The sequence below is a fragment of the Halichoerus grypus genome, chromosome 8 (assembly GCF_964656455.1).
Source record: "Halichoerus grypus chromosome 8, mHalGry1.hap1.1, whole genome shotgun sequence".
Taxonomy (NCBI): Eukaryota; Metazoa; Chordata; class Mammalia; order Carnivora; family Phocidae; genus Halichoerus; species Halichoerus grypus.
In genome coordinates this window covers 9,608,178-9,630,191 of record NC_135719.1, presented here as the reverse complement: position 1 = coordinate 9,630,191, position 22,014 = coordinate 9,608,178, and the positions used below count along the sequence as shown (strand labels likewise).

The window sequence follows — 22,014 nt, the reverse complement described above, 5'->3', positions numbered from 1 at the left end:
GAAAGACAGAGGAAAGGTGGCAAGGGGAGATCTGGAGCCTGAAAGAGAGGATGGGTCACCTAGGGCCTTGGAACAGAGGGGCTCCGTGCTCCCAGGCATCTGCATGGCAGGCACCCCGAGTAAAGATAGTGTGCAGATGGGGGAATGCATCTGTCTTAGTAGAAAATGACTGTAGGAATTTGTTTCGGCTACTGGGTGGTGTTTCTTGCTGTGGGTCCAGCAGCTTGGAGCTCACCCACCCACCTCTCCCGCTCTTCAGACATCTAGTGCTTACTGTGGGCCAGGAACTGGGGATAGGGATATAAAAATTGTACAAGACAAAGTGAGACTCCCTCAAGGAGTTTTCTGTCCAGTGGAACAGAGTGGCCAGTCCAGTACCGTGACAGAAGCAGGCATGGAATTCCAGAAGTGCCGAGGTGGGGAATCTTTTCTTCCCTGGGTGAGCCAGGACTTCATCGAGGTGAGTCCTACTGACCCAGTCAGGGGAAGGGATACAAGCACAAAAGACCGTTTGCTCAGGGCTCACAGGCATGACCAAACATGGTGAGGTGCTGGAAGCCAAGTAAGAAATTTGAGCTTTATCCTAAAGATGACAGGGAGCTATTGAAGAGTTTCTGGGAGGTGAGAGGCAAAAAAATGTTAAATACAAACCAATAAAGACATATGGTCCAGCCTACCTATTGGCTCTTTGGCCCTTCCTAGAAGACTGTTGGCTGGAGAGGCTTCTCTGGGGTCTGCGTCCTGGAGTAGGCGTTACGTGGCATGATACAGAAGGCCTAGCCACGCTGACCTCTCAGGAGTTACGCGGATTCCTGTTTGTGGTTCTGCTTTTTCTCTCAGTAGTAAAACAGTGACTTCTTTATCAAAGCTGATCCTTATTTTCAAGTCACAGAGGACTGGACAAATTAATGAGAGCCAGTGGTTTCCAGTCCTTTAGAGAAACATCCTCAAAATGTTTACGTTTACGTTTACTGATTAGAATGAGTCACTTCCCAGGGGTCTCTTTCTGCGAAGGCCTCCTTGTGCCCAGACAGGGACATTGCTGAGAAACCCCAGCATTCCTGTTCAGTGGTGCATAACCTCTCTCTCACTGCCGACTTCTAGAGCAGCTCACGACTTATGTGGAGCTGACCACAGGCGGTAGAAATGACAAGGATCATGGCCTCCAAGTCACTCCCTTGCCATCTGCTCTTGGAGAAGAACTCGGGCAGGGCAGGAACAGAGTTTGGACGGAATTAAAACCTTCCAGGTTTTTCCTCTGGATGCCGACGTGAGCCTTTCCCAGCAGAGCCTCCCCTCATCCTGCCGTTGGTAAAGGAACTTAGATGTCTCTTCCGGTTTGTTAACAGAAAGGTGACCAGATAGTGGCTGTCATGGGGGTGGAGCCAGAAGAGGTTGGCTGGCTGGGGGCAGAAGCACGCCTAGGAGTGAAAGGCCCCGAACCAAGCCTCATCCCACCCCCAGGACTGCAGACTGGTTCCGACGGTGGGCCATCCTGTTGACAAAAGCAGACGTGCTCCTCATAGCCTCCTGGGTGCTGATGGCCTCTGTCCAGACTCCTCCAGTTGAGGCCCTTCCCTGACCGTAACCTATGGAGTGGCTGGAGCTACCCGAGTGATAATTCAGATGACGCAGAAGTTGAAATCTTTGGCTGCATGAACCTGGTGGGACGGTCCATGGGATTTACTTTGGAAGATTATCCCTTTCTTAAGAGGTGTGAAGAGTCTTACGGAATCACAGACTGAAGGAACTTGGCGGCGGGGAGTGTGGACCCACCTCTCATTTACTAGGTGGGGAAACCGAGGCCCCAAGGAAAGACTTGCGTGGGTCACACAACTAGCAGAGCCAGGACTGAAATCAGATGTGATTGCACAGCGGCTCTTCCTGTGCTCCTGCTAGTGTTAATAAGTTGGCATCTCACATTTTATAATCAATGTAGTATCAGGGCACTTGGCCTTTGATAAAAGAGACCTAGTTAGGGTGTAAACTAGACATTTGAATCGGAGCCACGAGCCGGGCACTGTGCTAGAGACGTACAGATTCAGCAGGAGGTGCAGCCCTCGGTGGAGGAGAAAACCGTAAGACCATCACAGCACCGCGTGGCAGGCGGTGCTAGAGGTCCGGGAACCGAGTAGGCGTTGCGGGAGCCGCTGTTGAGGAAGGGCCTGTGGGAAGGGGCCTCTGGCACCCGGGGTTCTGGCAGCCTCCATTCTAGTGCCCTGTCCTCGCCATCGTCGCTCCCCTCTCCCCCATCCACACGTGTGCGCCAGGAGAGCGTCTCGCCCACGGTGAGTGAGTTGGCGGGCAGGACCTGTGGTGCTGCGTGTTGAATGGTGTCTGGTTGATCTTCTCAGGGAGCCTTCCCCTGGAGAGGCTCTCGTCACTGGGTGTCCCCACAGACCGATCTTTTATTTGCTTCTGCTTCCCCTCTGGCCTCCTGGCGCAGTTCTGTTTTATGACTTCATAGCAGCAGGAAGAGCTGACAGCAGCCCTTCTGAGGCCCAGAGGGCTGGGTTTTTACATCAGTGGCTTTGGAGCCAAGGGTTGAGGTTCGTGTCCTTGGCAGATGTGGTCTCCCCTCCGTCTTTCAGGAAGTCTCCCCCTTTATCCTGAGTCAGGATTCCCACATGTGCCTGGCTTGGTTCTGATGACCTTTCTTTTGCGTCTCCTGACTCTGGCTGGGTGGCAGAAAGCTCAGGGTGGTTAAGATCCCAAGCAGAAGGACATGAACAGGTGTCTCTTGACTCAGCCATACAGGTTTCCCAAGTCCTGGTAAGGGGCTCTGTTGGTGGGTTTGTTTGTGACTTCAACTTCACATGTTGACAGCAGACACTTTTACTTTCCGTTTTGCTTGGTAGCCTCTCAGCTTCTTGCCTGAGAAGCTCCAGACTTCTCGTTTCCGTTAATCAGAAATCACATCTGCTCTCATTTCTCCTCCTCCCCATGACATCACACGCCTGCTTTCTGGAAGGGGACTGCAGTCTGTAATCCCAGTTAGAGCCACGTTCTGACATGCGAGTGACTTCACTCGGGAATCCGCAGGCTGCAGTGGCCGCAGGAAGTCTGAGTCCAAGATCTCTTGGCTGGGTTGAAGTCACCTTGGGCTTTGCTTGCTTTTCAGGTTGCAGTGCTTTTGTCCACAAAGGCTGTAGAGAAAGTCTGGCCTCCTGTGCAAAGGTCAAAATGAAGGTAAGACGTTTCTCAGGGAGGGAGAGTCCTGGTTGGGGTTTTTGTTTATGGTAATCATTTGGTACCAACACTGAGACCAAAACAACCAAACAGTAATTCTTCTCTAAAGCGACCGAGTCTCTTCTTAATTAACACACTTGGGCATCTGTGGCTTTTGGAAAACAAAATGCTTTCAGAACTCCGTGTTAAATACACATTTCTGTGCTTTTCTAGCATCTCGGTGTTGTTGTTAAGGTGGTTTTGTTCAGAGCCACGTCTGCAGGCCTGCTCTGCCGGCCACACACCCGCTTTCTCCCGGCCACCCTGAGGGCACCAGGTGTCATTCAGGGACTTTGAGCTGCTGGGGAGCTGGGGAGGGCTGAGGGTTTGACGTGGCTGCCCGGGGCACGAAGCAGTTGGCTCTGGTCACGTGACGCAAGAATAGGACACGTGCCGGGCGTGTGGAGGGACCTGCTCTGGGCACGCATGCTGTGCAGTCATGGGCACCGCTTATCAGGCGGCCCTTAAAGAGAGTGGGTTTGGGGCCCACCTTCGAGGTAGTGGTTTTCAGTGTTCTAGTCACCCATAAATAAATGTCCTTTTGTCCTTGTCAGAAGAGCACTCTCAGCTGCATCTACACGATGCTCAGCGTGCCGTGTGCTGCGTCAGTGAGCAAACATTTACGTTACAGCGGCCTCACACTTGAATGAGTGTGCTTTAGAGTCACCTCAGGGACTTGCTAAAAGACCATTTACTGCACCCCTCTCCCCAGGTTGCACACTCTGGGGTAGGGCCCAGGGATTTGCATTTCTAGTAAGTTCCCAGATGACGCAGATGCTGCGAGTCTGAACTAGTGTAAAAATGAATTACTTCTGTACCCCAGATCTTAGCAGCCCACGGGCATAAATTTTGTTTGGCTCTTGAAGTATTTTTTGTTGTTGATGATGCAGTTATTTTTAAAAATCACATTTCCTATCAATTGGGATTTCTAATTTCTCCTAAAAAAAATTGGAAGATCTCAAAAAAAAAAAAAAAAAAAAAAAGAAAATTGGAAGATCTCACAACCCTGGTTATTTCCTCTTACCCAGCATTCCCGATTTTCACCTTGCTCTTTTTCCTGTTCTCCATAGTACTTCTCAGAGTTTCTATTTAACAGCCTGTATTTACTTACTACATTTATTTTGAGTGGTCTTGCACCTTCCCCCCCACTAGCATGTAAGCACTGAACTTGCCAAGCAGTCTGAAGTCAGGAATGTTTGATCCGTTGATAGATCCTAAGCATACAGCATGGACTCTGCAGGTCTAGGTCCCTGAATGTTGGGGAGATGGATGGGAAGTGGTAATCCACGGGGTCTGAGTGGCTGCCACCTCCTCGACAGGATGTGCGGGTTCCCTCCCCACCCCCCCCCCCCCACCTTGCCTCCTTCGCTTGTTGCCTGCCTGACCCTACAGGCACGGGGTTTGTGATCTGACAGGACTTCGTGCTATTGGGAATGTAGTAGGTTCCGTAGAAGGCTGATGATAGAGCTGTAGCATCTTCTCATAGGAGAACACAGCCTAGAAGGGGGAGTTCATTTTAAAATTGTGTCCACTAATGATTTATCTCCGAGTAATTGGTTCACTCTGTAACTTCTCACACACGGTGTTTCTGTCACATGCTACAACAAAAATCTCAACTGAAATTCGTACTTTACTTAAGGACTGTTTAGTCCCTTATTAACGCCAGTCACTGGACAAACAGGAATGAAAAAAGGCACAGATGCCGCTCTTCAGGACCCGGCATTCTGCTGGGGAAGATGTCGGGCAGTCGGGGACCATACCTGAGGGGGAAACTATGTGGAGGTCTGTGCAGGATTCTCAGGGGCGGCCAGGCACTGCCTTGGGGGAGGAGGAAGGTGATGGTTGGCTTTCCCCGGGAGGTGGCTCTCACGTGGTCTTGAAATGGAGGGATACCCTGGGGCGAAGGGCGTTCCAGGCGGGAGAAGCAGCCTCTGCGGGGTCCTGGCACTCGCTCGGCGGGTTCAGAGGAGAGCCCGCCGGGGTGGCTGGCGGGATGCTGAGCAACCTGGCCAGGAGCGGGCTGGAGCTCTCTCCCTGCTCTGGGCTTCTTGAGACCATACGGAGGAGAAATTGTGGGCGCGGTCCGTGTGTATTTATTTATTCCCTTTTTCCTTCAGCAGCCCAGAGGGAGCCTTCAGGCACAGGACACATCTTCACTGCCCACAGTCATCATGAGGAGCAAGCGTAAGTCACTCAGCCCTGCTCTCTTCCAGCCCTTTTTGACTCTGGTTCAGGACTTAAACACACTTCTGTAATATTCATCTGTTATTCTTAATCAAGATTTGAGTGTTTATTTTGTGGTAAGTTAGAGGAGGGTGCAGGTGATTGGCCAAAAGCCTAACGTTCTACCATCAAACTCCCTTGGAAGGCTTCTAGAATAGTGTGTGTACTGGCTTGAGAGGCAGCCCTGTTGTCTGTCTGTTTAAGCAGGTGATCCCATGCATCTCGAAATTCCTCTTCCATGGGTTGACAGTTAGGCTTGTTTTTAGCACCTCACAGTTGCACAAAGGAAATGAGATCTTTTTGATTAAACTTCTTAGTTTAGGGGCACCTCAGTGGCTCAGTCGGTTGAGCGTTTGCCTTTGGCTCAGGTCATGATCTCAGGGTCCTGGGATCGAGCCCCGTATCAGGTTCTCTGCTCAATCAGGGAGTCTGCTTCTCCCTCTGCTCCTCGCCCCTGCGCGCGTGCGCTCTCTCTCTCTCTCAAATGAATAAATAAAACCTTTTTTAAAAAACTTCTTAGTTTTTAAACTGTGAAGTAAATAATTCTCTTTTTTCCCCAAGGACTTCAAGTGGTACACAAAATTCAGTAAATCAAAGTGTCCCATTCACCAGTGTGTGCAAGGCTCCACTTTGGTTTTACTTAATGTTCTCCCTTTTTCATTCCCCATTCCCTTCCTCCTTCCTTCCCCTCCATAGCGCCCACTGTAGTTATTTAACATGTATCTTTCTGATCTGCTCTGTCTTTACACAGATGTTTATATCTGAAAATAACTGTGTGTTGCGTTTGTATTAGATATGACTTACACTTCTTCATTCTTTTTTCTCAATCTGCCATTTTAAGATCTACGCATGTTTTTATGTATAAGCTGTTATTCCATAATTAAATTATCGGTTCCCCCAAAGATGGATATCTAAGTCATTTCCAACTGCCACTGTAAATAACGCAGTACTGAATATCATCTTAATTGGCTCTACGGGAACCTGTGTGGGACTTACCCTAAGGCAGTGTTTTTCAAAGTGTAGTTCCTGGATCAATAAGAAGTGTGCATTCTTGGGCCCTACTGAGACCTGCTAAATCAGAAGTCCCAGAGGTGGAGCCCTATGATCTGTGCTTGAATAGATCCTCCAGGTGAGTCTGAATCACACTCAAGCTTGAGAACCACTGCTGCACACCGAGTTGCTCTGAGTTCTTCCAGAAGCGTGCAAATTCCCTCTAGATGGATTAAGTCTGCTTATTATCAGTCTTTGCATGTAGATTACTATAAGAAAGGTTTCGCCAGACCGACACCCACTTTAATCAGTGATCCAGTCCATTCCAACATCTTTTACCAGTCTAATCTTCCTTAAACTTTTTTCTGGGACATTATCCCTTGCTTCAGAAATCTGTTTTCTTTCACATCAGAGAAAATAACATCTTTCTCTTTTTTTTTTTTTTAATACCTGTTATATGTTAGGTTATGTGTGTTACCTCTGACACAAGTATTCTCACTCCTGTTTTACACCCTCCAACACAGTATGGTGGTGAAGAGTACAGATTGTGGATTCAAGTCGTATGGGTTTGGGTCCAGCCCTACCACTCAGTAGCCGTGTGACCTTGGGCATTTACTACATCCCCACTCTGTACTTTATTTTCCTCCTCTGTGAATGGATGGTAACAGTTTCAGTGGGTGGTTCTCAGGTTTAAATGAGATCACACCCATAAAGAACCTGATAGTAGGCCCTCTTAAGTGTTAGCTTCGGCTACTTTCATCATCCCCACAAATAGGGAAACTGAGGCTCAGATATTATGTTACTTGCCTGAGTGGAGTAGGGATTGGTTTCAAACAAGGGAAAGCTGTTATTTTCACCCCCCTATCTGTCCTTTAAAAACAAAGTTGTTCTTGGGACACCTGGCTGGCTCAGTCGGTGTGACTCTTGATCTCGGGATTGTGAGTCCGAGCCCCACATTGGGTGTGAAGCTTACTTAAAAAATAAAAAAATTCAAAAAAAAAACCCCCAGAGTTGTCCTTTATCACTTTTAGGGTTCTGCGTAGCATGACTTCATTCTGCTTCTCCAGCCTTTTCTACTGATTCTTTATATACATCCTCTTTCTTTCTTTCTTTATTCTCTTCTACTTGTGTTGTACTACGTGATTATTTCTGCCTTCATTCATACAGTTCTCCTCATCACAATGTCCTCTTTTCCTTCCGACTACCCACACCCTTGCCATTCTTCAAGAACCAGCGTCTCTTCCTCCGTTGGATTTTATCTGCTCACTGACCTCCCTCCTAAAACACTGAGGATAGGCCCCAGGCTCTTGGACACTTCAGCCCATTCCCTTTTCAATCGTTGTTCTTATTCCCTGTTGGGGCAGGGCCCACATCTCCTGCTTCTCATGTGCTTCCTGCAGGAAGGCTCTGGTCATATGGTAGTTAGCGTGTTTCTGGTGTTTTATTGTATCACCTTCCTCTAAATAGAATTTGGATTGGAAATTAATGGTTTTATTAATTTTTATTAAGTCAGAAACATCCTGCAATGCCGTGAATGTCATAACAGCTGCCCCAGTCTTATTTCCTCCAGCTCTTGACACTCCTGGGGATAGAGAGATCATGCAGCTCGTGTCTGGGGCACGAGCTCAGTTACGAAGGAAAAATAATTTGGTAGCCAAATGCCAGTGTGACCACTTGAGCATAAAATTAGAGTTTCAGTTTCCTCTCTGGTCATGTTCAGGAGACCTGCACAGTATGAGAACAGCTTAGCTGTGTGAGAGTAAAGTGTTGCATTTTTCTCAGCTGTAAATTAAAGGAGTTGGTCAAAATCTGCGTTCTCAAACAACGTGCAGAGGAATCACTTGGGGATCGTAAAATGTGTGGACTCCCAGGTCCCACCCCCAAGGGACGAGAAGGGCTGGGAGTTTGCATATCTCCCCCCCACCTCAGATGTGGCTGGATAGGCACTCCCAAAGAACACTGGCCTCTGTTAATCTCTGGTTCCTTTTATCTTTAAAATTCTTCCAATTTTATTTTATTTTACTTTGAGTTATTTTCTGTGTTTAAATATACTATCACGCCATGATTCTTCATCCCCATTGCCTAATCTCCATGCTACCCCACAGCTAACCACTCTTCTTAGCTTTATATTTATCTTCTTCAAGTTTCTTTATTGAAGTAAAGCAAATACCAATTTGACTTATTTTTCTTTTTTTTTAAAACATGGAAGTCTCTTGTGCACCTTTGTTCTGGGCCTTGATTTTTTTTCCCCCGTTACAGTATTATCTTGGAGATCTGCGTCAATTCGTGGAGAGTGTACTCATTTTTTTTTAAAGCTACATAGTATTTCAATGTGTGATGTACCATAATTTGTTAATAGATCTTCTTTTGATACTCATTTGTGTCATTGCTTGTATTTTGCTTTGACCAACAACATTGCATTGAATGACTTTGGACATAATGTCCTTTCAAGCATTACAAATATATCTTGTAGAATAAACATATCCAGGGTGCCTGACTGGCTCAGTTGGTGGAGCCTGAGACTCTTGATCTTGGGGTTGTGAGTTCAAACCCCATCTTGGGAGTAGAGATTACATTAAAAAAAAAAAAAAAAGGTAAAATAAACCTATCCTAAAATGGAAATCTGGATCAAAGAATATAGGCATTTGCAGTTTCAATAGATATTGCCAGATTGTCCTTTGTAGAGTTTTTGTACCCACTTACACTCCCAGGGCAAATCTGTTTTAAAGAAATTTGCTTCTATTTGGCTTTGTCAGATGAGTCACTACTTGTGAGCTTGGATACGTGGTTCAGCCGGTGTCCCCTCTTCCTTTACAGCCTCACAGCCCAAGGAGCGTCCTCGATCTGCAGTCCTCCTGGCGGATGAAGCCACTGCCATTCCCATGTTTGCCCACAGACGGTCCCAGCAGAGTGTCTCACTCTCCAAAAGCGTCTCCATACAGAACATTGCTGGGTAAGTGGGGATTTAAAGATTGCACAGTTGACAGCTAGGTGACAAGAGCTTAATAACCATATCATTTGACAAAGAGATTCTTCTCATTGGGAAAATGTATAAAATAATGACTCGGTGCACAACCAAGTGTTGCAGACGTGGAGAATGGGAATTGCATTTTGATGCACTGTCATGCCCGTCATTTTGTAGCAAGGATCCCCTTTAAACACCATCATCAGCCATGTTGTCCTGTGCTTCATGCATGGTCAGCCTCGCTTTTAAGGAACCTGAGTTAAAAAGAGATGGTTTTTAGATGAAAATAAGAAGTGAAAATGGAGGGGCCGGGGGGGATGACTTCTTCCTGATTTTTGTTTGTAACCACTTATATTTTCAGATATTACACTTTTCTTTTGGTCAGATGAACCTAGTGTTTCTGCTTCTTTTTATAAATCTCTTTCCCGTGCTTGCATATTGACTCTTGAGTCAGTTTCATGGGAGTGAATAATGGGCCAGTTACGACCATTGGGTCCCCACTCACTCATTTGCCCGAAGTTCCTTTTGTGGTCCCTGCAAAAGCTGCTACGGCCCCTGACCGTCAGGCCACAGCTGTCCCATGGCTGGCACAGGGCTGATGATGATGTTGCTGGCAGTTTTGGGTAATAAGACTTCTGCTTTCCCATCAAGTAAAGAAGTCATCTCAAACGTAGGACTCAAAACATCTCTTCCACCTCTCTTAACCTGGGCTGGGACAAAATTCTTAACTAAAGGATGCAAATCTTCTTCTGTCTGTACATCCTGACCTCTGTGCTGGCTAGTGTTTTCTTATTAAAGAAAAGTTTCAGGTATTTTTATCTTGTTTTGTCTTTGTATTGTCATTATTCAAAGGCCTTCCTTTCAGAGTTGTTATGGTTTCAAAATTTGTTTGCATTGTGACTTTAAAAAGCTAGTCTTTAAATAAAATGTAAAGCTTTTAATGACTCTGGCTTGCTTTTGTATCCTACCAGAAACATTTACTGGGGGCCTACTGTGCTGGCTGGTGGGTTGGGTTTGAGAAAGTCCAGGGAATACAGTTTATTAGAAGTGCTTGGTCTACAGATTATTTAGAGAACAAGGAGATAAAGTTAGTGGTTACACAGTGAGTTTCAAATGGAGAAATTTTTTTTTTTTAAAGGTTTTATCTATTTATTTGACAGAGAGATAGAGAACACAAGTAGGCAGAGGGAGAGGGAGAAGCAGGCTCCCCGCAGAGCAGGGAGCCCGATGCGGGACTCGATCCCAGGACCCTGGGATCATGACCTGAGCTGAAGGCAGCCACTTAACCGACTGAGCCCCCCAGGCACCCAAATGGAGAAATTTCTTATGTAATGTGTATAGAGTTTAAGGGAAGAACATTCTCCTTGGTACCTATCCTTAAAAAAAAAAAAAAAATTGAAGTTCAATTTTTGAACTTCTTGAACTCAAGAAGTTCAAGTTTGCAATGATGTTAGATGCTTCTGACCTTCATTAATAGTTTGTGTTGCATGTTGCCGGGTACCTGACATTAAGTAATTTGTCTTCCATCATTTGGTACTTAGAGCCAGCTGTCATTTTTAGAGTTTTTCAGGTTGAGAATGCAGACCATGGTTTATCAAAATGTGTTTGAGTAGGTGCTTCTTTTTGTCCCCAGAGTTGGCAATGACGAGAACATATCAAACACCTGGAAATTCCTGTCTCATTCAACAGACTCACTAAATAAAATCAGCAAGGTCAATGAGTCAACAGAGTCACTAACTGATGAGGGTAAGAGGAAATGATGGCCTGTGTCTTATGCATCTGTGGAGACTGGGTGCCGTTCCCTGAATATAATTGTTAATGGAATAATAGTACCTGCCTCTTCCTTACTCCTGTGAAGGTTCTCTAACTTGTCTCTAGAACATCAAACGCTTTATAATGAACTGGTAATCAGACTTATCCAGTTGTTAGGTAGTTGTCCACTGAGGGATGTCATTGACTTTCATGTGGTCATTCTCTAGTACAAACACTTGTCCTTCATCTGGACTTCTGGTCCGCGGTCAGTTGTAGCTCTCTCGGCAGGTTGTAAGCCTACTGTCTTCAACGAGTAAAGTTACCAGGTCCTTCTCAATTCCTTATTCACATAGGAATCCTGAATCTCAGTCACATTTGATTGATGTGATATTTATCACTCTTTTCCAGAGTTGTGAATGTGGAGTGTGTCACTCCCAAACAGGAAATGATTTTTCTCTGGTGCTAGACTATGCGTTCTGGGAATATTCCCAGTGTCAGTGCCGTGTTTATGTCTTATGAAGTTATCACCCGAGGAGAGTCCAATGTAGGCTTTCTAGAGCTCACAGACCCCAGATTCTGATCCTGATCTTTTGATACTTTGAGGAGTAGGTACAGACATGAATGAAGGACAGCTAATGGGGGACTTCGAGATGGAATCCAAACAACTAGAAGCCGAGTCCTGGAGTCGCATAGTGGACAGCAAGTTTCTGAAACAGCAAAAGAAAGATGTGGTCAAACGGCAAGAAGTGATTTATGGTGAGACTCTCCATTTGCTCTGCTAATACTTGGTTTGCATTGTGCAGCATTTTTTATCGGGAATCACTAGACCATGGAAAGCCAATTTTCAAGTATGTAGCATGTCAGAGATTTTCTTTAAAAACTTTGAGGTCTAGAGACAGGATCTTATATCTGTCCTTTTCTCTTTAAAATTGTTTCCTTTAATTTTATTGAACGTTTTATTGACTGTGAGTGCTTATTTACGCAGCCGCCCTAGAGAGAGATCCCTTGTGACGGTACAGTTTGATTCCTCAGCTACACTGGAAACCAAGCACGAGTCATTTCTAGGAAATGGGACACAGTAAATTCTGAAAGGCTCTGAATCCAACGAAGACCACTTGGGAAACCACCATTTAAGAGTGATGGATTCCAGTGTGCTGTCAGGAAACAGTGTTAGGTCACGTGAAATAGAGGAATAAGATGAGGACACTTTAGGGGAAAGACAGCTGTTGACCTGTTTTAAGTTTAAATTGTGCTCTAAACAGCTTTAAGACTAAAGTGGGCTCTAAATGGCCACGGATGACCTTTGAAGGAGAACGCTTTAAAGGAACATTCCTGATGGTTAAGCTTTGTCCTCCTCAGAGTTAATGCAGACAGAGTTGCACCACATCCGGACGCTGAAGATCATGAGCGACGTGTACAGCCGGGGGATGATGACGGAGCTGCTCTTTGAGCAGCAGACGGTGGAGAAGCTCTTCCCCTGTTTGGATGAGCTGATCAGTATCCATAGCCAGTTCTTTCAGAGGATCCTGGAGCGGAAGAAGGAATCTCTGGTGGATAAAAGTGAAAAGAACTTTCTCATCAAGAGGATGGGAGATGTGCTTGTAAATCAGGTGAGCAATGAGAAGGATCTTTCCCAAAAAATGGGGTAAAAAGTGAAGCTTTAGGGTTCAGCAGCCACTCATTCACATCCTGGCTGTACTATTCGTTATGTTTGTAAGCTTAGGCAAGTTATTGAATCTCTCTGAGCATCCAGTTTCCTTTTCTGTAAATGAGGACAGATTTTCTCTAACACCGTGGTTTTTGTTTTGTTTTGTTTTGTTTTTAAAGATTTTATTTATTTATTTGAGAGAGAATGAGAGAGAGCACATGAGAGGGGGGAGGGTCAGAGGGAGAAGCAGACTCCCTGCCGAGCAGGGAGCCCGATGCGGGACTCGATCCAGGGACTCCAGGATCATGACCTGAGCCGAAGGCAGTCGCTCAACCAACTGAGCTACCCAGGCGCCCCATCTAACACTGTTTTTTAAAACTAAAAGGAATGTATACATAAAATACCTAGTGTATATGGTAGATACTCAGTAAAAGTCCATTTTCCTTTCTCAGCATCCAGACTGTCATCAGAAACAGGGTAGTTTAAGAAATCAAAAGCTATCTGTTGGAATCTCAACGGCCCCCTGTACCTCAAATCAAAAAGGAACTCATTTATCTGAAAACCAACTGAGCATAGAAAATTGAATAAGAAACTATCTAAAATAATTCATAAAATAGATCTTGCTGATACTTTCATCAAGGTGTGGTGTGGTTTCAACTCTACTCCAAAAACAGTTGGGCCAGAAGTTATTTTGAAAAAAGCGTTGCTAGTTTAACCTGAACAGACAGATGGGCACAGCGACGCCGGCTAGCTCTTCTTCCCCAGCAGGTCTCTGCCTCGGGGTGGAAGCAGAGGCTTCGTTGCTGGAACACTTGGTCGAGAGTGTTGTCCTTCCCTTATATTCTTCAGTTCATACCTCTCACCCCATTCATTCATTCCTTTCTCGCCTGTTTACTGGGCATCTAAATCCCAGCTGGAACCACAAAGGCAGACACAGCGTCGACCTGTGCCTCATGGACCCCATGCTCGCAAGTGAACGTAGGCATGGTAGGAGGTAAATGCACGCACAGTGCGGCCCACACCGGAACACAGCCGTCTGCCGCAAACAGGGCCTCCAAGTGGGAGTGGTCAGCTCTGCAAGTGAGGACATCCCCTCCCAACATTTTCCACGACCCTCTCTCTGCCCTCAGACCTGCCCAGGCGCCTCATCTGACCTTGACTGGTGGTGTCCACGGCTCACTGTACTCGTGCACCTGGGGATTCGTATCTTAGCCCCCCGCCATGGCGTCCCTTTGTTGGCTCTTGTGTGCCAGTTCAAGAGTCACCCTTTTAGAGCACGTGCTTCGTGATGGGAGTGGAGCACCTAAACTCTGTGCCTTACCTTCCCCTTTGGTAAAGGGGAAAAGGAAAAGCTAGCTACCCCGAGCCTTTTTTCCAGTTTTTCTGGTAAGGATTGATTTGTGTTGCCTTCAGAGGTTTTTAGTACAGTGGAAATTGATGCTTAGCAAGCATCATATGGACCCCATGTAGAAACTCACTGGTTTACCCCAAAGTGAACATATCTTCAGATGAGCCGTTGAGATCACACACGTTTTAGGAATGATGAAAGGCCATGCAGAATGGTTAGGACTGCTGGCCTGAGGTAGGAGAGGTAAGCAGATCCTTAGGTAAGAATAGCTGTTTCTGATACCTTTCTTAAGACTATCTCAGAGGAAAACTTCTAGTGAGCCTCCTTGTTTTACCACCATGTTTATGACACATGGAAATTAGAACACATTTTGCATTACTTAAGTGCACAGTACATAGATATTTCTGGGTGATTGTTTTTTAAAATATAACATGTTTAATGAAATAAATGCATATGCCATATATAAATGTACCCATTGAAAGTATATAGCTCAAAAAAAAAAAGTACAGCTCAGTGGTCTGTATTCACAGAGTTGGACAACTGTCATCACAGTCAATTTTAAAGCATCTTTATCACCCTGCCCCTCAACTGCCCCTACCCTGGGCATCCACTAATCTCCTCTCTGTCTCTGTGGATTTGTCTATTCTGGACTTATTATGTAAATGGGATAAAACAATATAGAGACCTTTGCAGTTGGCTTTTTTCATTTAGAATAATGCTTTCAAGGTTCGTAAATATTGTAACGTATCCATATGCCATCCCTTTTTGTGGCTGAATAATGGTCCATCCTATGTATCTACCACATTGTATTTATCCTTTAAGGGACATTTGGTTTCTTTCCACTTGGGGGCATTTGTGAATATGGCACCCATGAACTTTCGTATCCAAGTTTTTGTGTGGAGTACGTTTTATGCCTCAGAGTGGAATTGCCGGTCACACAGTAACTAGCTTTCCGAGGAACTGCCAGACTATTTTCCAAAGCTGCTGCGCCATTTGAATCTTTGGGGGGAATTCTTGGGGAAGCACTCTTGGGTTTTATGAATAGGCTGGAAACTGTATACAAAATGGTGGTAAAATTTTAGCACCCTGAGCTCCAGCTTAACGTCTGTTGTCTTTTCTCCACAGTTTTCAGGGGAGAATGCAGAGCGCTTAAAGAAGACGTATGGCAAGTTTTGTGGGCAGCATAACCAGTCCGTGAACTACTTTAAAGACATTTATACCAAGGACAAGCGGTTCCAGGCCTTTGTGAAGGTATTGGTGTGAAACATGGAAATCTGCATGGTTGTCCGGGGCACTGTTGCTGTCCGTTGAACCAGAACCTTCCTCCAGTAGCTCCTGATAATCTGTTCTGTCCTTTGCAGAAGAAGATGAGCAGCGCTGTCGTGAGGAGGCTGGGAATCCCAGAGTGCATATTGCTGGTGACCCAGCGGATCACCAAATACCCAGTTTTATTCCAAAGAATATTGCAGTGTACCAAAGGTGAGCCCCTCTCCTTACCCAGTCGTGCCTGCCCTCGGACTGTTTCCCGTCTGTCCAGCAGCACAAGGGGCCCCAAGGAAGAGTTCCTTCAGGCTCTCACAGGTCTATAAGAGAACCTGTGTTTTGCCTTAAAAACCATTTTCTTGGGGCACCTGGGTGGCTCAGTTGGTTAAGAACGTGCTCAGCAGGGAGTCTGCTTCTCCCTCTGACCCTCCCCCCTCTCATGTACTCTCTCTCTCTCAAATAAATAAAATCTTTAAAATAAAAAAAAAAGTTTCCTTAAGTGAAAACTTGAAATGCTGCATCACCAGATGCAGGGTGGATGAGAGCAGGAAGGGAAAGAACCACTGACTCCCTCCAGATTCCGCACCCTGAGCATCTTTCTCCCTTACCACGAGATTGGGTGGTGCTTCCCCCGACTTCTTTCCATGAGTGCTAGACCTGCTGCTTTTTCTCACTTAGCCAGGACTTACGAGGTTCTCTCTTGGCTAACCCTGCTCCCAGGCAGTTCCGTTAAAGGTGAGGTGGTAAAACAAAGACATAAGTTAAAAAATTATTGCTCCTCTCCCTCCCTGAAATTGTTGGGTCCTTCTCCTTCAGGACATGGTATGGAATTGTGTGTTGTGTCTAGTAGTGAGAACATCTAACTTTATTTAGGATTAACCTGGTGACAGGGATCGGCACGTGACCTTTGGTGTGTTGGCTTCACTCTGCCAGACACACTGTCAGCCTGTCCCCAGAGGGAAGATGATGGTGTGGGGCGAGGAAGTAGGTTTCCCCCTCCTTGTCTGAACGGATCCATTAAAAACAGGATTATTCCTTCCTTCCAAGACAATGACGTGGAGCAGGAAGATCTGGCTCAGTCCCTGAGCCTGGTGAAGGATGTGATTGGAGCTGTGGACAGCAAAGTGGCAAGTTATGAAAAGAAAGTGCGTCTCAATGAGATTTATACAAAGACAGACAGCAAGTCGATCATGAGGATGAAGAGCGGCCAGATGTTTGCCAAGGAGGATTTGAAGCGGAAGAAGCTTGTGCGGGACGGGGCTGTGTTTCTGAAGAACGCAGCAGGAAGGTTGAAAGGTAAGGCTCGTTTTTGTCTGAGTCTCCGTGTACCGGAGAAAGAGCAAGCAGAATTCAGATGTTTTTGTTAGAAACCCGCCGCCAGGCTTTTCCTAGGGAGCCCACGTCCGCACATCACACAGGAACAACAGTCCTTTAATTGTTCTTAATTTTGTATCAAAAAGGATGAGGTTGAGATAAATTACAAGATCAGAAACTCCTCCAGTAAGATAACAAGGGAATGATGCAGGTAGGGAAATTGGAAAAAAAAAACTAATTTAAAAATAAAGCAAGGTGGCCCTTCTCGGCACCTACTCCCGGTGGCCCCGAGGGCGTGCGGACCAGGGGCGGCCCCAGAGAGGAGGCGGCAGAGGGGGGCTGGCGTGTGGGTCTGCGTGTTGCGGCGTGGCCCTCGTGTCCAGAATCGGGAGGAGCGGGAGACCACAAGGACAGGCCCAGGAGCAGTGACATCCAAAGAGGAACAAAATATCTCATGCCAGCCAGGAAAACGAAAGGAAGGATGAAAAGGAGCAAGTTGCTAATAACGGAGAGCCATTGGCCCTGCCCTGGAAGCCAGTGACTGTGTGTCATGTGCCTCGAGTCAGTCGTCGTCGGTCCCATTCCGCGGTATAGCTGGGACACGCGTCAGTGGCTCGGAGGGCCACGGGGTGAGGGGGGCGTGTATGGAAAGGCTCAAGAGGCAGTGAGACAGCAGAGGGAAAAGCGGTTCAGCCGTCGCCTGCGGGCCCTGAGCACTGCCCCTCCTCACCACGGCCGTCATGAGGAGTGTGGCCTAGGCCTCGAATCCTGATGTTTTCCCTCCAGCTCATAGGAAGACACGCATGCCTCCTGAACTGAACGTTCTCAGTGCACCATTGTTGTAAACCTTCTGGTGTTATGTGTCTCTTGTGGCAAGATGCTCGTTCTATATTGTGAAGTTCATAATGCCGTTTAAAAAGGAAAAAAAAAAAAGCCAAGTGTAAGATTACTACAAAAACTTGGGCTATTAAAGGAAGGTGTATTCCCCTACAGAAACGGGCAACACATTTGGGGTTGGCGTCTCTGGAAACAGGTGCAAGGAGGGGAAGCCCCATCAGGCAGCAATTCAGAGTCTGTGAGATTAAAAACACATCACCTGTTCTGAAGAGAGATGGTAGAGGACTTTTCAGCTCCCAAGACCTTAGAGGAAATGTATTTTTAACTCACACCAACTAGATGATTAAAACTTGATGATATTCATCTCTTTTATCTTTCTCTAAGCAAGAGATGATAAAAGATACTAATTTTCCATTTGGTTTTAATTTTTTCTTATAAAGGATGAGCTACATCAAGTTAAGGAAGTTACTGTGAGGTTTGTTAATTCATCTATACATCTGATTTTTTTTTTTTTAATCTGTTCGTCAAACCTGTCCTCTCTAGGCCTGTGTAACAGCTCTGACTTGACCAGCAGCCCTGAGCATGCCCCAGCCCGGCCCCGGCCCCTGCGAGCTGTGTGCTCGAGGCAGGCTGGCCCCGTGCCGTCAGCCCCGCTGACGTAAAGCCAAGGCTGGGGATGAAATGTGGGCCTCTCTCCCGTCTCTCATGTGTCAGGAACACTGTAGGCAGCTGCTGCCAGCCAGTGGCCTGGAGTCCAGCTAGCGTCTCACCCGGCTTGGACCAAACAGTAAAGGCGGCCCAGGCGATCGGTGGGCCTCAAAGGTGAATGAAGCTGACCGCGCCTAGAAGTTGGGCTCCGAACGAAGAGGCCTGTGAAGAGGTGCTTGCCGCACAGTCCGCTGGGTGCTGGAACCAAGAGCTGAACTAAGCACTGGGGGAGGCAGTGCGGAGTGGCATGGAGCTAGTGGTGAAGGATGAAGGGCAGGCGCACCCGGCTCTCCGGCAGCAGAGACAGTGGCGGGGAGGGCTGGGGACACGGGCAGAGAGGGGCCTTGTCCAGACGGAGACACGGACAGCTGACACTGTTAATGGGGGTGGGCAAAGAATGGGTTCCAGATGGAGGGTTTCCAGCAAGGAAGGGACACAGTAGATTGTTTTCTAGCACGCAGTGGAGGCAGCGAGGGGGTGCCTTAAAGGACAAGCGGTTCTAGGCCTTTGGGGAGAGACTGGCGACAGACACAGGAGCGCCCCTGCTGCAGGGGCCTGAGTTGCCCGGGGGGCATGAAAAGGAAGGACAGGAGGCTTTCAGAGAAAAGAACAGGCCCCTCCTGCCTCCAGCAGATGTTTCTCCCTGCTGCACGGTGAACTTGGACTAGGTGATCCCCAAGGCTCCCTCCGTCCTTCCAGCCCCAGTCCTCTGATGCTCCGAGAAGCCCGGATCAGGACTCTTCCCACACTTGCGAAGCGCCTGCCTCCTCTTGCAAGGCCCTGAATTTCCTAGAGCGGCCGCTGCCTGGAGCCAGCACTTGGTTCTTTCCTGTGCATGGCGGTTTATTTATCCACTCCCAAACTAGCAACGACTGGATCCCAGCTGTGGGCATGAAGCTGTGGGCCACCAGTGGCACAGGACAGGCTCTCTGGCCTGAAGGGCCTCCAGTGCACTTAGGGGCTGGTGGGGAGCCCTTTGCCCTCAGGCAAGCTCGTGCCAGGAACAGCCAGTCCTGCGCTGGGCACCCCTCGAGAGGGCTGGGCTTGTTTTTCTCTGATCCACTGACACTGGTCACAGAAGCCGCAGCATGCCACGAAGTGGAAACTTGTGTTTTGGAACTTTTTTTTTCTTTTTTGGCAGACACCCGAATTATTTACAAGTAAACTTTAGGAAACTTGTCCAAACTAATAGCAGTCCACAGAATAGTCATGCACAGCCTGGTTGGTCTTGGCTGAAAACGGTACCTCCCTAGGAACCAGCTGTGCTTGCTTCTGTTCTCTTCGTAGCTGTGTCGTGAGTTACCAGGGAGGGGCTCCCGCTGTGGCAGAAGCAGGAGAGAAGGCCTGACCGCCTGGGAGGGGGCTGCATGAGTCTGCTCCATTCTCTCCCCAGGGGCTGTGGGGGTCGATGACACGGAGCGGCCAGCCTGTTAGCTCTCTGGAGACGCCAGACTCTGTCTCTAGGGGAGTACTGGGAGATGCCACTCCCTGTTCTCCAGCAGAGCGGGAGCTGGTGGCATTTCCTGGATTACTAGATCCAAGTAGAGCTCTCACTTGGCTTTTGTCTGAGTTGAGAGGAAGAGCAGCCTGTGTCTATGGTAGAGGTTGAGGCTGAGTAGGACCTCTTGGAGCCGGGGGACGAGCCGTTGTGTTCGCAGGTACCTGTGGAATGAGAGGGCCTCGTGGAGCCGTTCTGTCCTGCGGGTCGGGGGAAGCCTACCTTTCATTAGACTGAGCTCTTTCGATACATGACCTCTTGGCAGCTCTCCGGTCTGCTCTCCCACGCCTCTCCCAGCATTAGGATCGGAAGTCGAGGAGTATTATGACCTGAGTATTTGGTGGAATATGTTGCTATTACTATCTGTTAAAGTCCTTCCCAGCTTTATTCTTAAAGTATTTTGTTCTTCAAGTCTCTCCTTATGGGATTATCTTTCCAGAATGGAGTACTCAAGCTTTGTCAAGATAAGGCTTTGGTGGTAACTACATTTAAAAATGCCTCTAAAAATGTAATGACCGATGTGGATCCTGCATAAATGTAAACCCTTCCATCACCTTGGAGGAGTAGAGGGTACTGTCCCATCCTGACTTGCTCTGTGGGGCGGATTGCTGAGTTGGCATCTAACTTGCTCCACTGCTAAGTAATCCTTGTCCTTTCTCTCCTTCCCCACTTACAGAGGTTCAGGCAGTTCTGCTTACTGACATTTTAGTGTTCCTTCAAGAAAAAGACCAGAAATACGTCTTCGCATCGCTGGTAAGCTGAACTGTCAGGCTCTTCCATTTGTAACGAATAGTATTTGAAACAGCCAGCTTAAGTATGGGGTCCGGACGCTGGATTCCTGCTCTCCCACCCTTTCAGCATTACTTTGCTCAGGACAGATTCCTCTGAGTATTTCCTCAGATACTCTTGCAGTTTTCCACCCCACCCCCCAAAAAATTATTTTTCTGTTCCCTCTCAGTCCCTTTGAGAGCCTTGGACGTTTGACCTAAAGAGATCTATCACTGGAGTATTTCTCGCACATTATGCCCCATAAATTGTGCTAATTTGTAATGTTGCCAGCCAGTCACAGAGGAACCTAGAAGGATTCATCATGTAGAAACCATGTCTGAAAACTCTGTAGATACAAATTATCATTTCTTTTTTGGAAATCTTTTTCTGTTTGATAAAATGGAGATGAAATAACGAGATACTTCTCTTTATCTTGAATCTACCGTTGTTTGTTAAACCATGTGCTTTTTTTCCCAGTCTTCCTGAGAAATAATTGACATATATCATCATCTAAGGTGTACAGAATAATGATTCGATTTACATATATTATTAAATGATGATCACAATAAGTTTAGCTAATACTCATCATCTCATGTAGATACAATATAAAGAAAAGAAGGAAGAAATGAAAATAGTTGCTGTGATAAGAACCCTGAGAATTTGTTTATTTGTACCAAATAGCAGAATTAGTCGTAGTCCTCGTGTTCACGTTCCATTCCTAGAGCTTCTTTATCTCATAGCTGGGAGTTTGTGCCTTTTGACCACCCTCCTCCATCTCATTCCCCCTGCCTACCCCTCCACATCTGGTAACCACAAGTCCGGTCTCTTTTTTCTGTGAGTTTGGTGTGGGGTTGTTTTGTTTTTTTAGATTCCACACGTGAGTGAGATCATGCATCTGGTCTTGCCTTAGATCAGAGTTGTTCTTGAGAGTTAGAATATTGTATGCCTTTCTTACATCGACCCTCTCCCCTTTTTCCAGGACCAGAAATCAACAGTGATCTCGTTAAAGAAGCTGATTGTCAGGGAAGTAGCACATGAGGAGAAAGGTTTATTCTTAATCAGTATGGGGATGAAGGACCCAGAGATGGTGGAAGTGCATGCCAGCTCCAAGGAGGAGCGAAACAGCTGGATTCAGATCGTTCAGGACACGATCAACACCCTGTAAGTCAAACGCCAGGGCCCATCCCAGCCTCTGATTTTTATGCTCGAGGGGGCAGTGACCAGAGTCCTCAACATCGTGGGGGCTGTTGGTCCATTTTGTTTTGTTTTGGGATTAGGAACAGAGATGAAGATGAAGGAATTCCTAGCGAGAATGAGGAAGAAAAGAGGATGCTGGACACCAAAGCCCGAGAACTGAAAGGTAAGGCTGTGGGAAGCGTCCGCGACCTTGTCCGTGGGGGGAACTGCAAGAGGCTCCCAGGGCGATGCGGCCCCTCGGCTCCAGAGTTGTCCTGGCAGCTTCAGAACAGGGT

At 47.0% G+C, this 22,014-nt stretch overlaps 1 protein-coding gene across 14 annotated transcripts in view; it reads left to right on the top strand.

Annotated features, from left to right (window-relative positions):
* AKAP13 (A-kinase anchoring protein 13) overlaps window positions 1-22,014 on the top strand; it is a 322,213-nt gene that overhangs the window by 283,441 nt on the left and 16,758 nt on the right. For 10 of the 14 annotated variants that reach the window (XM_078078912.1, XM_078078916.1, XM_078078917.1 and 7 more), the window contains 12 exons: window positions 3,122-3,189; window positions 5,346-5,412; window positions 9,259-9,394; window positions 11,040-11,152; window positions 11,762-11,914; window positions 12,518-12,768; window positions 15,280-15,405; window positions 15,516-15,633; window positions 16,465-16,713; window positions 20,451-20,527; window positions 21,522-21,703; window positions 21,820-21,902. In XM_078078912.1, coding sequence (XP_077935038.1) covers window positions 3,122-3,189; window positions 5,346-5,412; window positions 9,259-9,394; window positions 11,040-11,152; window positions 11,762-11,914; window positions 12,518-12,768; window positions 15,280-15,405; window positions 15,516-15,633; window positions 16,465-16,713; window positions 20,451-20,527; window positions 21,522-21,703; window positions 21,820-21,902 — 1,623 coding nt within the window. The remainder of the gene's footprint in view (window positions 1-3,121; window positions 3,190-5,345; window positions 5,413-9,258; window positions 9,395-11,039; window positions 11,153-11,761; window positions 11,915-12,517; window positions 12,769-15,279; window positions 15,406-15,515; window positions 15,634-16,464; window positions 16,714-20,450; window positions 20,528-21,521; window positions 21,704-21,819; window positions 21,903-22,014) is intronic. The other 4 variants (XM_078078910.1, XM_036118376.2, XM_078078911.1 and 1 more) reach the window with 3 other exon arrangements.